The 17,099-nt window shown below is 40.7% G+C and overlaps 2 protein-coding genes across 9 annotated transcripts in view; one reads left to right on the plus strand and one right to left on the minus strand.

Moving 5' to 3' along the window:
• The window catches only part of angptl6 (angiopoietin like 6), a 107,765-nt gene that overhangs the window by 88,403 nt on the left and 2,263 nt on the right, over positions 1-17,099 (plus strand). The gene's annotated exons all lie outside the window — the stretch shown is intronic.
• Positions 1-17,099, minus strand: part of shfl (shiftless antiviral inhibitor of ribosomal frameshifting) — a 44,040-nt gene that overhangs the window by 3,913 nt on the left and 23,028 nt on the right. For 5 of the 6 annotated variants that reach the window (XM_062971340.1, XM_016997055.2, XM_062971338.1 and 2 more), the window contains 5 exons: positions 11,233-11,277; positions 10,511-10,540; positions 9,124-9,279; positions 2,234-2,337; positions 1,018-1,166 (listed from right to left, as the gene is read on the minus strand). In XM_062971340.1, coding sequence (XP_062827410.1) covers positions 1,018-1,166; positions 2,234-2,337; positions 9,124-9,279; positions 10,511-10,540; positions 11,233-11,277 — 484 coding nt within the window. The remainder of the gene's footprint in view (positions 1-1,017; positions 1,167-2,233; positions 2,338-9,123; positions 9,280-10,510; positions 10,541-11,232; positions 11,278-17,099) is intronic. The other variant, XM_008119751.3, reaches the window with a different exon arrangement.

The following is a 17,099-nucleotide window of genomic DNA, read 5'->3' on the forward strand; positions in this document are numbered from 1 at the left end:
TGGCTGTAGGGTGAGTGAGGCACTACTGACCAGCCCATTTTTGCAATCGTCTGGGTTGTGTGGGTGTGCATTATCGTGATGAAGCTTGGTGGAACAAACATATTTTAGTGGTCTCTTCTTTCTTATTGCCTTCTTAAGTTTTTAAAGTGTGGTTGCATAGGTTTCGCTGTTGATTGTGACAAAATCAACAAGAATAACACCCTGTGTGTCCCAAAACACTGAAAGCCCACAAGTCATTTTTCACAACCCAGACGATTGCAAAAATGGGCTGGCCAGTAGTGCCTCACCCACCCTACACTTTTACCTGTTTACCTGAAAGACATGGTTTCAGATTCAGTGACTTGAATGATGTTAAAACAGCTTTAAAATCATGGGTCACGAAGCAAAACCCTGAATTTTTCAAAAATGGTTTTGATGTCTAGGTTAAACAATGGAGCAAATGTGTACAAATTGATGGTGACTATGTTGAATGGTAGTTTTGGGTAGAGGATAGTTCAGGCTATGATCTGTAGCAACTTCTGCTGTTATATGTTTATTCAGAACGTTTTTATGACGCAGGAGGCAAAACTTTTTGACCCACCCTCGTATGTAGAGTAGTCATGTTCCACATACTATTTCTTTTCAGCAAGAAGTTCATTTTGTGAGGAACCGGGGGAGGAAAAAAAATGCAATATGCTCTCCATTTTTGATGAGTTAGGGATGCAGGTTCTCTGGAAAAGTGGGGAAAAGGCAAAATACTTTTTTTTAACCTGAGAGAACACCTCTTTAAGAATAAGTCCTCCAGCACAGCTCTATGTTCAACTTTTGATGGAGGTTAGCCATAGTGATATATTGGAGGACCTAGAGATTCCAGGGAGGTGTTCTCACGAGGAATCCCTAGGGTCAAAAACCTTTCAACTGTCATTTCTGCAAATTGTAAACTGGACGCTGCTGCAACCCCAAAGACTGCACATACTGAACTGGTATCTACTATCCAAGGGATCCACAATACAATTCTCTCTGACAGCACATTCTCACCTCTTCGGTTGAAGCAGTCTTCAGCAAAGCAGGAATGCTGATGTCTGCTTCGCGGCCCCTGGGTCCTACGAGGTGGAAGGATACGGCTTGGGAACACAGTATTATGGCAACCGAAGCAGGGAGATGGGACCTCCATCTGGCCAAATCCCCTGCAAGGAGACAAAGGGAGTTTATTAATTTATCAACATGTTTATTACTGATTCTATATTCTAATTGTGTTTCAAGGTCCTAACAGAACAGAATTCACACTGAAGGGAAAATCACAGAATTACAGAGTTGGAGGAGACCCCAAGGGCCATCCAGTCCACCCCCTTCTGCCATGCAGGAAAAGCTCAACCAAAGCACTCCCAATAGATAGCCATTCAGTCTGTTTAAAACCCTCCACACTCCTGAGACAGAGAGTTCCACTGCTGAACAGCTCTTACAGTAAGGAAGGTCTTTCTGGTGTTCAGGTGAAATCTCCTTTCCTGTCATTTGAACACATTGCAATGAGTCCTAGTCTCCAGGACAGCATAAAACAAGGCTGCTCCATCTTCCTTAAGGTAGCCTTTCAAATATGTAAACATGCCTATCATGGCTCCTCTCACCCTTTTCAACAACAAGGTATCCCTCTACATCAGTAGTAATCACACTATTTTATCACATGGAACCCTATAAAATCTAGGAAACCTATTGATGAACCCTTAAATGTTTATATCCATCCCTTTTCCTTCTACAACTAAAATACAAGTTTTAAAAAATAGTGTATTTTTGCAATGTGGATCTGCTTTCACAGATTTGATTACTATCAGATTAATCTTTCTAGGAATCCCTAGGTCCTTCAGTGTGACTTCAGGTAAGACAAAAGATCAATTCCTTTATTCAGTTTTTCACTTCCATGGGGGTCCTATGCCCCAACCCCAAGAAATACAGAGAGCCGACTGTATTTCTCCTGCAGGAAAAATACCTTGGGAATACAGTGAACAACTAGTCATTTCCTGGATACTAAGAACACCTGCTGTCTGAAGCAGATGCCTCACTCTACGTAATGGTTGGGCCATCAACATCCAGAAAGCCATCAGCTATTGACAAACTTAATGAAGGAGTGATTAGTAAACAAGAAAACAGTTTTCAATTCAGTGCTAGTAGTGCTAGGGGCAGTTCGCTATGCTTTGAGATGGCAAATGAAGGTACTACCCCTGTTGATACTTCTGAAGAGTACACAACTTGTTCTCACTTAAAGGTGCGTTGACATGAGGGGCACTCGAATTCTGCGTAGCCCCACATTTTTTTGCATGGCACCGGGTCATAACAGGTCCCACACCTGTGGCAACGGGATACCTGTGTGGAGTATCAAAAAACAATGTAAACAGACACTCAATCCTCAACAGTCACCATCTCCCTCCCCATCTCTCTTTCTCTCTCATACACAAACACTTCTTTAGAAACAGTCAGATGTCAAGTCAGATATGATGATAGCAAAATCCCGATCAATCACCACAGAAGGCTGTTGGTATTGAAGAGCAGTCCTGGAACTGACATATCCCAGAAATCAGAAATCTCATGAATTGTCTATTGGGATTTATTTCTGATTCCGGCGCTCTACTAAGAAATTAAAATGGCAAGCAGAAGAGTTGAGAATTCAAGATATGGTAGCTGGGAGATTCTGGGGATCGTACTGTAGTCCAAAAGGAACAACCCTGTACTGTTCAAGCGGCACATCAAATCTTAACAAGTGCCTGCCATCAAGTATACTTTATTTCGAATATTTTTCCTTTTAAAACTGGGATAATGGTAAGGACATAATGTCAGAAATATTAAATATTAACTGGGTATTTCTGATTACAAAAGTGTAGGCCAAAGCCTTTTAGAGTTAGTGGGCCAAAACTGGCGTCGCTCTGAGAAGAGTGAATAGGCTGAAGCCTGTTGGTGGTAGTTTTTGCCTCAGTGAGGGAATTCCTCAGTCAGTGTAAGGCGAACGTCAGTCTGAGATAAACCTGTTTGAGAGAAGCCTTGTGTTCTAAAGCTCCTGTATGAAGGCTGCTGCATGTTAAAGCTACTGTGTAGAGTCTTGCTTATCCAACTTCCGTTTAACCGACACTCCGTATTATCTGACGCCATCTTGTGGCGGATTGGAAACATTGCATCCTTTGCCTTTATTCAATGCATGGTGAGAGTCCCGTGCAAAAAAAACGGGGAGGAGGAGGAAAGCACATCTCCGGAGGGAAGGGAGGAGGGGGAAAAAGGAAACGCAGTGGCTCTCCTCTCTCTGCTCTTGGTGCATGCAGAGCCTCAGAGACGTCTCTCCAGGTCAACCTAGTTCCCAAATCAGTGCGAGAAAAGCGCTAATGATTCGAAGGAAGGAATGGAGGGGAGAGAAGCCAAGGCAACGGGCTGGGCTTCCTGCACACACACACTTTGCTCCAGATCCTCTCCCCCTCTCCCTTCTCCCTTCCTTTTTCACCCCCATGCACTCCCTCTTCCTTCTCCTCCTCCTCCTCTTCCTCCCGCTTTTACTTCTGACAGCCTTACAGCAACTTGCACTTCTGGCCTTTTTTTCTTTATAGACTATCCATTCTGCTAGGCTGGAAGACACAATCCAAGCCTTCCCAACACAGACCACAGCTCCAGGTGAGATTCTGGAGACAGTTGACCAATATCAGTGTTTGGTTTTCCAATGTTGCCATTCCTGTATGATCAATGTGGGATTCTACAGTATATCAGTAGAATCTACAGCAGTGATGACGAACCTATGACACGCGTGTCAGCACTGACATGCCAAGCCATTTTTGCTGACACGCGGGAGAGTGCTTGCTTTTTGCGCTGGGACTTGCCTTCCAGAGATGCTTCAGAGGACGAAGGAGCCTCGCCGAAGCTCTGGGCGCTCTTTGGGGCAAAGTGGTACCTCTTTCCCCCGTTGGGCAGAGCTAGGTATGCCTCCTTTGGCCCCCGACCTTTAACCTCCCCTTTGCTTTTCTAGCCCTAGAGCCAGGGCATTTGCAGCTCTGAAGCATCACCAGGAAGCAAGCCCCAGCCTGGACTTCAGCTCAGCTGGGCAGCCCTTTCCAAACTCAGGAGGAGGAGAGAGGCAGGGCGGAAAGTAAGGGAGAACACGAAGAGGGAAAGGCCGGCTGGATCTCTCCTACTCGAGGCCACGTTGCTGCTGGCCATGCCCCCTGGCTCGCGACAGGCTCCCATTGGCTATTTGGTGCTGTTTCAGCCGATACCGGCCAATGGGAGCTCTCCTTCCTTTCTCTTCCTCCCTCACACATGCCTGGAAGCCACGCGCCCTCCTATTGCCTGCCTCAACTAGCAGCAATGCGCACCCTGCGAGGTAGGCCAGAAATGTAGAGCAGGTATTAAAACAGCTCTTTATTTGTGGGTTGCTGTGAGTTCTCTGGGCTTTGTGGCCATATTCGGGAAGCACTCTCTTCTGGCGTTCACCCACATCTGGGGAAGGCATCCTCGGGGGTTGTGAGGTCTGTTGGAAAATAGGCAAGTGGGGTTTATAGATCTCTGAAAGGTCCAGGGTGAGAGACAGAACTCTTGTCTGCTTGAGGCAAGTGTGAATGTTGCAAGTGGCTGCCTTGATTAGCATTGAATAGCCTTGCAGCTTCAAAGCCTGGCTGCTTCCTGCTTTTTATTAATTTATTTATATCCCGCTTTATATTTATATCTCTCCATACGGAGACCCAAAGAAGCACACAATCAAAACCATGACAACTTCAAATATACAAATATACAAAAATAAAACAGTTTTATCATTATATTTTATTATATATGATCTGTAGTAATTATATTTAATATATTAGTATTACTATATGACAATATTATGATATATTATATTATATTACATATTAGTATATTATACTAGTATGAGCAATATTATATGTACAGTAGAGTCTCACTTATCCAACATAAACGAGCCGATAGAATGCTGGATAAGCGAATGTTAGATAATAAGGAGAGATTAAGGAAAAGCCTATTAAACATCAAATTAGGTTATGATTTTACAAATTAAGCACCAAAACATCATGCTATACAACAAATTTGACAGAAAAGGTAGTTCAATATGCAGTAATGCTATGTAGTAATTACTGTATTTACGAATTTAGCACCAAAATATCATGATGTATTGAAAACATTGACTACAAAAATGCGTTGGATAATCCAGAACGTTGGATAAGTGAGACTGTACTGTATATACAATATATTATATTATTAGCATAGCACAATATTAGAATTATATATTACTATATTGTACTATACCACTAGACTGCAAAATTATTAGTAATATTACATGTAATATATAATATGCAATTATTTGGTCCAGGGCCATCATTGGTGGGGTGCAGAGTGTTCTTTGATTGTAGGTATAAGTTCCAGCAACTATAATTCCCAATGTGAAGGGCAATTATCCTCAAACCCTGTGTGTATTCAAAGTTGGCTATGTTGGCTTTGTGTGCCAACTTTGGTCCAGATCAATCATTAGTGCGGTGCAGAGTGTTCTTTGATTGTAGGTGAACTATGAGTCCTAGGGCTCTTGTCTCTTGGAGGCAGGTGTGAATGTTTCAATCGCCCCCCTTAATTAGTATTGAATAGCCTTTCAGCTTCAAAGCTTGGTTGCTTCTTGCGTGGGGGAATCCTTTGTTGGGATGATTTATTGTTGTTGTTGTTGTTGTTGTTGTTGTTATTATTATTATTATTATTATTATTATTATTATGACACAGCAAACAAGATAGATATGCTGGATTTCGTTTCACAAAATCACAAGTCGAACACTTCCCAAGTGTGTGATATATTTTCGGATGATGCGCACAGATCCCAGCAGGGTGGCCTTTTGCAGTTGGCAGATCGTAATTTTGTCAATGTCTATTGTTTCCAAATGCCAGCTGAGATCTTTTGGCACAGCACCCAATGCGCCGATCAGCACCGGGACCACCTGCACTGGTTTCTGACAGAGTCTTTGAAGTTCAATCTTGAGGTCCTGATAGCGTCTGAGTTTTTCCTGTTGTTTTTAGTCAATGCGACTGTCACCTGGGATCGCAACATCAATGATCCAAAACTTTTTCTTTTCCACAACTGTGATGTCTGGTGTGTTGTGTTCCAGAACTTTGTCAGTCTGGATTCGGAAGTTCCACAGTATCTTTGCGTGCTCATTTTCCAATACTTTTGCAGGTTTGTGATCCCACCAGTTCTTTACTGCTGGCAGGCGGTACTTGAGGCATAAGTTCCAATGGATCATTTGGGCCACATGGTTGTGCCTCTGTTTGTAGTCTGTCTGTGCGATTTTCTTACAGCAGCTGAGGATATGATCAATGGTTTCGTCGGTTTCCTTACACAGTCTGCATTTTGGGTCATCAGCTGATTTTTCGATCTTGGCCTTAATTGCATTTGTTCTGATGGCTTGCTCCTGGGCTGCAAGGATCAGGCCTTCTGTCTCCTTCTTCAGTGTCCCATTGGTGAGCCATAACCAGGTCTTCTCTTTATCAGCTTTTCCTTCAATTTTGTCAAGGAACTTTCCATGCAATGTTTTGTTGTGCCAGCTGCCAGCTCTAGCTTGTAGTGTGGTTTTCTTGTACTGCTTTACTTATTATTATTATTATTATTATTATTATTATTATTATTATTATTAGGCCTTGCTCCCAGGAACCCTAACTATCTACCTTGCCACATATTCTCCTCATTGTGTGTATGTCTATGTATAGTAGAGTCTCAGTTATCCAACATTCGCTTATCCAACATTCTGGATTATCCAACGCAGTTTGCCTTTTAGTTGTCAATGTTTTTGTAGTCAATGTTTTCAATACATTGTGATATTTTGGTGCTAAATTTGTAAAGTAATTACTGTGTAGCCTTACTGTTTATTGAAGTACTTTTTCTGTCAAATTTGTTGTATAACATGATGTTTTGGTGTTTAATTTGTATATGTGCCCGTGTCATATGTGCCCGTGGCTTTTGTGTGTTTTTCTCTTCGCTTTCCCTGAGCCTGCAAAATTTAAACTGTTTGGCACCACTTTAATAGCCACAATTCAATGCTATTGAAGCATACAAAAACTCCCCTAGTCCCACCTCCTCCTGCGCATGGGGAAGAAAAAAACCGCTGAAGGCATTTAGATGAGACACACATGCGCATACGCACACCCCAGGCTTCAATTAACTTGCTTTCTTTTTTGGGTCTTTAAGTCTCTGCAACTGTGTTTTTATGTCTTTTTTTTTGTTAGTGGTAGTCACCCCTTGGGTTGTTTTGTGTTTTGTGGCCAAATTTGGTGTCATTTCATCCAGTTGTTGTTGTTGGGTTTTTTTGTTTATTCTATTCTACAGCAAACAGTACATTTTTATATATATAGATTATATTATTCATTATTCATGACTACATTGAAACTAGAATAGAGAGAAATCAGCGTGGAAACTTTGTGTAGCCTAAACTGCAAGAGGTACCATAGATTGTTGTACATGGAAATAATGGTAGTAAATAGTTTTTGGTTTATTAAATACAGTTATATATTGCAATTATACATTGTTGTTATTTAAACTATACATATTGCGAAATTATGGTTTTTTTCTCGAAGTGACACACCATCCAAGTCATGCTAGGTTTTTTGACGAATTTTGACACACCAAGCGCAAAAGGTTGTCCATCACTGATCTACAGTATATCAGTGTGTTCCCAACTCTGATCTTCCAGGTGTTTTCAATTTCAAAAATGATGTTTTGGTGCTTAATTTGTAAAACCATATTGTAATTTGATGTTCAATAGGCTTTTCCTTAATCCCTCCTTATTATCCAACATTTTCGCTTATCCAACGTTCTGCTGGCCCGTTTATGTTGGATAAGTGAAACTCTACTGTATTTATTTGTATTATAGAAACCTTGTTATTATGCATAGTGAAATGATATTATTTTACTACAAAAAAGCCTCCTTTGGAAGATATAATAGTCTCACTTATCCAACATAAACAGGCCGACAGAACATTGGATAAGCAAAAATGTTGGATAATAAGGAGGGATTAAGGAAAAGCCTATTAAATGTCAAATTACGTTATGGTTTTACAAATTAAGCACCAAAACGTCATGTTTGAAATCGAAAAACACCTGGAAGACCAGAGTTGGGAACAACTGATATACTGCAGATTAACCATCTCTAGAATTACACATTGAGCATATAGGAATGGCATTGAGCATTGGAAACAAGGCTGGGTTGGAGAGACGTCTCCAATGCAGGAGAGCGAAGCTCTGCGTGCGCCAAGAGCAGAGAGAGGAGAACCATCGCACTACTACTGGCTACTGGTGCTGGACAGCGCCACTGTTGAAGAGTTGCTCTGCTATACATTTATGAGGAGGGTCTTTTGCTATTAAGCCCACTCACCCAACACATAACAGAAAGGAGAAAGGGATGGGAGAGGCAAGGGCAACAAGGGAAAATATCCAAAACAAACACAACTCTCAACTCTCTTGGAAGAGCTGCCGCAAAGGGCCAATCTGATGATCAGATACAACAGGTACACATTAAACAAGCTTAAAATTGTTAGGGAAAACTACCCTAAAATAAAGCAGAGCAATCCAAAAACCAAACAGGATACTAAACTTGAGCATTCAGCTCATTAGTGAGCAGAGCGTGAAGTGTCGTTGGTTGTGGCTGTAAGGAATTTAGAGCTTAGGCAGACAAAGATGCGGAGTCTAATTTTAAAAATCACAAAAGGTTTACTTACAATAATAAGCAATAACTGCATTTCTTAATGGTTAAGAACTGGATCTGAGCTATTCAAACACACATCTCTTCTAAGGTTTCAAAGAGGGAAAAAACACCAATCACTACATCTCTCTGACATACACGTAGAGAGAGATCTTAAAGCCCAGAGCTCATTCTCAGATGTAAGAAAAGAAGTCAAAGTAAAGGCTTGCAATAGAAAAGTATCCATTCTACACAAACAATCAGAATGAGAGCAGGAACAGAGAGGAGAGAAGAAACGGATACATTCCCGTCAGACAGGAGACATGGAGGAAGGGAAGCCCTTAGCTTATTCTAAGATAACTAAACTGTTCCTCATTGAAGACTTGACACTTGGGCAGAACATCAACAAAAATGTGTGTACACTCTTTCCTTCAAACACACACATGCAAACCTCTTTTCGCTTTGGGACGCGCCGCCACCACATGATGTCACAGGGCTGGCACGCAAACTGTCGGTCACGTGTGGGGATCTGGTTGTTTTTGGCTTGATTAAACATACGTAGGTTCTCTTCAGTCAGACTCAAAACCTTCAGCTGTTGAGCAATGTCCTAGGAAAGGATACACAGGCAGCATGGGAATGGGACCTCATGAGTTCCCTAGGTCTTACAGTTTCTCCACAAATTATTAAAAGACCAAGAACGGCCCTTCCCACTAGCTGCCCCCACAACCACTCAACGTGTGTCATGAGTCCAGTCACATATTCCACACAGTTTAATTGTCATGGCAAGATCAAATGGGAGCCCGGAGTTTGTACTTTGACCAGAGGCACCAGAGGAGCATCTCTCCCTAAACATCCAATTTCAGAACTTCATAGGATGCAGCCATAAAAGTAAAAGTGGAATCAAAATGCTATAACTATGTAATGTGAAAGGACTAATGGAGGGCAGGAAAGAAGAAAGCAATAGTGGAAGGGAACACAGCCTCTCTTCTTATTGGTTTGAACTGAATGAACGTTATAACCATGGAAGAGGGAAACTCAACTGGACTTAAAAGACTTCTCAAAGGGAGAACTCTTGCATACATAGACACAATTTGAGGTTGCAGGAATAAAACACGTTCTTTGCAAGTCACATATATTTTGGATTTGGAGCACGTTATACCTAAGTATTGGGATTTCTCACACTATTAGCTGCTATGCTACAAGGGTACCACTGTATGGGATAATGTAATGTTTAAGGCTAACAGTTTAACAATTAATTTAAGAAATTCAACCTGTCAAATGACAGCATTGTTGATGATAATAATTTTTAAGAAATAATTTAGAATGACAAAAACTGGTCAGCTTTCCTAAATGATTCTTCCAAAACAGCAAATAAAATTAACATGAAATGTTGTTGACCCAAATTGACATCACTGATACTTTGAAGTTAAAATCAGTCCTGAAAGAGTTTAATTCAAAATCAGTTATCCCTTAATACTACTCTCCTCACAAGGCCCAAATTGTGCAAACCCCAATATAAAGTCAAGCTTTTCAATTTACAGTTCATTACTAGCCTATTGGGACTTTTAGGAAGGATTTGGAAACCAAGAGGCAACTATTACTACAGAATAATTCACATGGAAGGTGGTATATGGCAAGGTATACCAGATGCCATAGCCCACAGGCTATATTTCAGTAGAAGGACCTGACAAACCCACCTTTGATTATTCCTTGGCTTTTAAAACCCTATGAAATTCATGAAGTCACCATAAGCCAACAGATGACTTCTTTTTCCTTCTTCCCCATTTCCCCTCCCTTAGGTTCTGATACAACTGCAGCCATCCCATTTCTATGCATACCTTGATTTTGTCATTCTCATTGTCTGATGCCTACAAAGAGAAAAAAAAATTGAAGTTCAGTTATTAAACAGTTTTAATAATCAAGGGCTGTTGAGGCCATAGTGTACCACACCCTTCCCATCTATTCTATAGTTACTCTTCTATGTTTCATAAACCATAAACCATAAACATTTTCCAGGATGAACCAAGCACTGGTTTAGCAACCACATTAAAAAGGGCTGGAAAACCCAGCAGCCTGTTCTAGGTTAGCAAATACCAAGAGATAAATGCTTTCCACTGGATGTGGTAAAAAGGCAATTATAGACTTTTCCAGATAACACTAATTTGAAGTTGCACCCTATTTTATTTTATTAAAATATTGGCAAAATATTGGCTATCACATAGGGTGATTTAAAAGGAAACACTCGCAAAGTGGTCTATAACAGTAATGGATGGTAAGTTAGAATGGGGAGGTCTTTATAAGAAAATGATAGTGAGATAACTATTTCATTTTAATGTCTTTGGGCAGGAAGGTGGGAAGTCAAATTAAATTTTTTATGTTGGGGAGAAGGAAAAAAATTAGATTAAATACATGGGCAGATATAAAATTTATAGGCTGTTCTCATATGTCTACAGTGTGAAACTTCTAACAATAAATATATTTTAAGTGATTTGTCAGTCAGCTTTGCTCAACCCACTGGCCCTAATTCTGCACAAAACTGCCTGCCTCCCAGTTTAGCCACCTGTTTCTTTCGCTCCTCTTCTTTCTTCAGTTTGTCCATCACTTTCTAAAAGGAGAGGAAAGAGAATTGGAAGCAGCTACCAGATAATTGTAGACAGGTAATTCATTGTTGTCCTATTGGATCCATACAACACTGGACAATATGGGGCTATCTCTTAATTTTGTGTGAGGACACACTTCTGAGTTTCAAAGGAAGCCCCCCAGTGGCGTAGTGGATTAAAGCCTTGTAACTTGAAGGTTGGGTTGCTGACCTGAAGGCTGCTAGGTTCGAATCCCACCCGGGGAGAGCGCGAATGAGCTCCCTCTATCAGATCCAGCTCCATGTGGGGACATGAGAGAAGCCTCCCACATGGATGGTAAAAACATCAAAAACATCCAGGCGTCCCCTGGGCAACATCCTTGCAGACGGCTAATTTTCTCACACCAGAAGCAACTTGCAGTTTCTCAAGTCGCTCCTGACACACACAAAAAAAATGTTTCAAGGGACATTTCATCCGGAAGACTGGAAAGGTTGCTAGTTTCTCAGTAACTAATAATTCCAATTTTAATGGATCAATGCCTATACAGGATTTCTCTTTCAAAAAATTAGTACAAGAAGCTCTTTTTTACAAAGCTCAAAGGGTTTTTCTTTAGCTGAATCAGTATTTGGAGGATGGGAAAGAAGAGCTGTAGAAATACAGATTTGCGGTGTCAGCCTGCTATATCATGTCTGCACTAAATGCAGTAAAATTTAAGCTGGGAAAAAGTCAGATTCTGCTCTAGCTGATCCTATCACAGTGGTGCGTGCATGCGTGCCTACTTGGAACAGTTAGCTGTTTTTATGACACCTAACTTGGCCTATCCTAGAAACTAGCAGTTTGCACCAAAAATCAGAATGCTGAATAAGCCAAGTAATTATGCACACGATCACAATGGCAAAGATAGCACTAGTATTGATGCATAGAAGGATAGTAGTGGTGTTGACGCAGTGCCCCAATATCTGTAATCATTTTGGTTCCCAATCAAAGACTAGAAACAAGGCGATTAAAAATACAATAGTTTAATTCTGCAGAAGAATTAAGGGATAGTTCACAATCAAGTCAAGAAAGTGTCAAGAAAGTGCCACGTTTGAGTTTCTGCAATATGGGTTTTATAGTCTCAAATTGACACAAACATGCACACACACAAACTGAGGCTTTTGGAAATTGAAGACCAAAAGGTTTGGAGGGTCAAATGTTTCCTACGTATATCAAACTTCTTTTCTCCCCTTTCCTGTCCCCTTCAGGTCAGCACCTCTGCCTCCCTGTTCTGTGCCTTCTGTTCCTAAACATCCTGTGTTTCTCTTTTGTTTCAAAGCAAAACAATATCCCCTCCCATCATTGGCAGGTCAATTTTATCTCCTTCTACTTCTCACCCAAATGTCTTGTTCTGGCAAGGCTTAGCAACACTAACTTTTCCTTCACTCTTTCCCCTTCTTGCTCACTTTAACTCATTCTTAAACTCCTTATTTGCAAAATTCACTTTACGTTTCCCATCCATGACTGGCAACTGAAATTAAGAGAAGTGATGGAAAAGGACAAATTAGGGTTGTCCAAATATTCGTTATGTTTCTCGTTTCGTAATTATTTCAGATTGTTCTCGTTTTTTGAAACGAGTATTGAAACGTTTTCCCTGGGCGCAACTGGCAATGTAATTCGAACCATCATTGGCCCATTCTCTAATTGTTTCTTAAAATTTTCATTAATTTTTTTCCTTCCAAATTTTTTTATATATATTTTTTTTAAATTATTTTTTATTTATTTGTTTCTGCAACCTAACATGAATGGGAGCCTAGCGCAGCCTAACATGGCCGCTCCCTAGCCAATCAGAGTCTTCCACGATGGCTGCCAAAGGTGGGGGCTAGCGTCCTCTGTGTCCACGTGGAGGATCTCTATAAAAATCCCCAACCGCAGCCGACCCAAGCCATTCTGGGTTGGGATACTGAGGAGAGAGGGTGTTTGGCGCACGCTGGGAAGCTGCTGCTTGCTTGTTTGGGGGAGAGAGGGCTAACTGGGGGTAGAGTGTTTCTGTTGTTGCTGGTTCGATATTGTGTTTTTTTGGGGGGAAATTGGCTGGGGGCTTGGGGCAGAGTCCTTGCTGTGGCTGGCTTTAGGGAACTTTTTTTTTTCCAAAGGACGTCTGCGTCCCTGCTAGTGCTGAGCTTGGGGTGCTTTCCATCTACTCCTGAGGGAGACTTTTTGCCTTTCTGTTTTCTTTTTTGGAATTTAGCAATCACCACCATCAGCCCTTCTTTGCAATCCTGAAAGGGGGGGGGGACTTGAAAATAATAGTTTCCAAAGGACGTCTGCGTTCCTGCAAGTGCATTGCTTCCCTCCCGCCCCGGGCTGAGTGTTATTGCAGCAATCACAAAGACACACATTGTTTTCAAACCTAAAGGGTACATTGGAAGAAATAGTTTCCAAAGGATGTGGGGCACCCGCCAAGGCATTGCTTCCCTCATGCTCCATTTCTATTCCCAAGCCTTGGGCTGAGTTTTATTTCTGCAATCACAAAGTCAGACATTGATTTGATTCAATAGAGGGTCCACAGCAATTTATAGTTTCCAAAGGACGTTGCCAATCCTGTCAAGGCATTGCTTGGCATGTGCTGCATTTCTAATCCAAAGTCTACACAAGTAGAAGAGGGACTTTTACAGTGATAAGAACCCAATTGAACAGGAAATAAGACTTTCAAACCAGGAACAGGTTTCTTCAAATATTGAAAAATAGTGTATTATAAAAAGTTATGAAAATTCGCCAAAAATCATAGGAGACAGGAAACATTTTGCAATTTGTTGAGCAGAGTGTGGAATGTGTTCTCCCACTGTACCAAATTTGATGAGAATAGCTCAAGAAATGAGGGCGGGAGACCCCCAGAAAAGTCCCCCCCCCCGGTTTCCTGTTTTTTGGCGATTGCGCATGCGCGTCCGCCATTTTAGAAACATTTTAGAAACATTACGAATTTTCGGAAATATCCGAAAATTTTGGGTGAAACATTAAGAAATAATTTCTATATCGAAGAGCCGGCACCCCCTACTTTAGAAACGAGAATTGAAACATTTTTTCCATCGATCGGACAAGCCTAGGACAAATTAACTAGGATAATGAAGGAGAGCTCTATAAACAAGGTGCGGAAAGAGCGGAAGAAAGTGGAGAAATATTTTAAAGAATATGCCTTCCAACAGGAAGGATGAAACATTTCTACCAATAAATAAAAGATGAATGGAGATTAATGGGAATAGTGAGTAAATATATTTAAAAAGGACTCTAAAAGTCTTAAAAGTTTCAAAGTTAGAAGAAATAAGGAAACAATATAAACATCAAGTTCACTTTTAACCAAACGGAATGCAAGAAGACTAAAGAAGCTCTATCTTAAAGGAAAGGAAGGAAGTCTAGACAAGACACTGAAGCAGTATTTTTATTTTTATCATGTTTTTATTATGTTAGTTTGGTTTAAGTGTGTCCTTTTTCTTTGTCCCATTTGATTATGTATTTTTTCTGCTAAAACTTAATAAAAAAGGTAAAGGTGACATTAAGTCTAGTTGTGTCTGACTCTGGGAGATGGTGCTCATCTCCATTTCTAAGCCGAAGAGCTGGTGTTGTCCGTAGACACCTCCAAGGTCATGTGGCCAGCATGATTGCATGGAGCGATGTTACCTTCCTGCCGGAGCTGTACCTATTGATCTATTCACATTTGCATGTTTTCGAACCGCTAGGTTGGCAGAAGCTGGGGCTAACAGCAGGAATTCACCCCACCACCCGGATTTGAACCGCCAACGTTTTGGTCAGCAAGTTCAGCAGCTCAGTGGTTTAACCCTCTGTGCCACCGGGGGCTTAAAATTAATACAGCATTCTTTTTTAAAAAATGAATAAGCCAGATTTGCACCTCTTAACATTATTATTTTATGAAGAATGGGGATGCTTCCAGAAGATTGGCCCTAATGCTTCCAATCTAAAAATGAGGTGCAACTACTCTTTTTCCTTCTTAACATTTTTTGTGTAAGCAAGTAGTAAAAATACGGGCAGGTGGAAAACATAAACTGATATAGTTTGGATTCCATGTAAAATTCTGTGAATGAGAATTTTTGCCCATCTAGAAATACAAGGAGCCCCGGTGGCGAAGTGTGTTAAAGCACTGAGCTGCTGAACTTGCGGACCAAACGGTCACAGATTCAAATCCCCAGAGCGGAGTGAGCGCCCGCTGTTAGCTTCTGCCAACCTAGCAGTTCAAAAACATGCCAATGTGAGTAGATCAATAGGTACCGCTCCGGTGGGAAGGTAACGGCGCTCCATGCAGTCATGCCAGCCACATGACCTTGGAGGTGTCTATGGACAACACCGGCTCTTCGGCTTAGAAATGGAGATGAGCACCAACCCCCAGAGTCAGACATGACTGGACTTAACGTCAGGGGAAACCTTTAGAAACACACTCAACATATAAATGTTGAATAATACTGCGATTGTGGACAATCACTGTGTTGAGGTTATTATTGTAAAGATTTATATTCTGTTCCATCCAAGGAAAACATCTATAAGTATTTTAAAAAATAAACAAATGACAGAATGGATTAAAATGCAGCTGCATTTATGGCACTAGTAGATGATATAGGCTTGCAATGTTAAACCACTGATTTCGGTTGTGCTATTAAGGCATCCATTTCAGTGAACACCTGAAATTCAATGAAATAGCAACATGCACAACTGAGTGTTCCAAATCCCAGACTCTCCACCTTAAAGACTAATAGAAGTATTAGGGGATTGCTAAATCAGTACCAGTACATGTGGCTCTTTTGATAACTTTATAATTAAATTGTGCTTTTACAAAGATAATACTGATTATGAAACCAAGCATTCCATAAAATCTCACATGAAGTTGCCTACAAATCAGTATGGAAAAAAAACAGTTTATTCCTTGCGACTGTGCATTATTCCATTTTATCATCATTTGTCCAGATCCATAATCCTGTATCACCCATAATCTTTTACAAATGACTAACTGGGGCTTTTGGGAGCAGAAGACCAAAAGGTTTGGAGAGCCAAATGTTTTCCACCCTTTTAAGTAAAAGGTAAAGGTTTCCCCTTGACATTATGTCTAGTTGAGTCCGACTCTGGGGGGAAGAGCTCATCTCCATTTCTAAGCCGAAGAGCTGGCGTTGTCCGTAGACACCTCCAAGGTCATGTGGCCGGCATGACTTCATGGAGCGCCACTACATACCCGCCGGAGCGGTACCTATTGATCTACTCACATTTGCATGTTTTTGAACTGCTAGATTGGCAGAAGCTGGGGCTAAAGACAGGAGCTCACCCCGTCTGCAGATTTGAACTGCTGACTTTCTGATCAGCAAGTTCTGCATCTTAGCAGTTTGATTCGTTGCGCCACCTTCACCCATATTATTTCTTTCATTTTTTCCATCTTTGGAGTGAAAACTTACCACTTAAACCAGAGATATTTCTACTGGGTTTAACTGACCGAAGTATAGAGAAAAAAGAGAGTTTTTTTCCAAAATGTAGTAATAGCTGCTTGCATTATTTATGTAAAAAAATGAAAATTAGAAAAGATTCCTTCAGGTTACTAAATTTTATTCAATTGACAGAGATGAATAAACTCCCCTGTATATTGAAAGACAAATCTATACAGTACTTCGAGAACAATTGGACACTGTTTTGTTGTATTTGACAAATAAATAAAATTGGCTTTTATCAGGTTTTGACAATTAATATTCCTCTTTTTATAATTTCTGCTTTATTTTGGAAAGTTAACAATATAAATGGGAAATGTCATATGAAACAATGTATATAGTTAAGGATGGTTTCTAGTCTTTTGAATCATAGAATCGTAGAGTTGGAAGAG

The sequence above is a fragment of the Anolis carolinensis genome, chromosome 2, assembly GCF_035594765.1.
Source record: "Anolis carolinensis isolate JA03-04 chromosome 2, rAnoCar3.1.pri, whole genome shotgun sequence".
Lineage (NCBI taxonomy): Eukaryota > Metazoa > Chordata > Lepidosauria > Squamata > Dactyloidae > Anolis > Anolis carolinensis.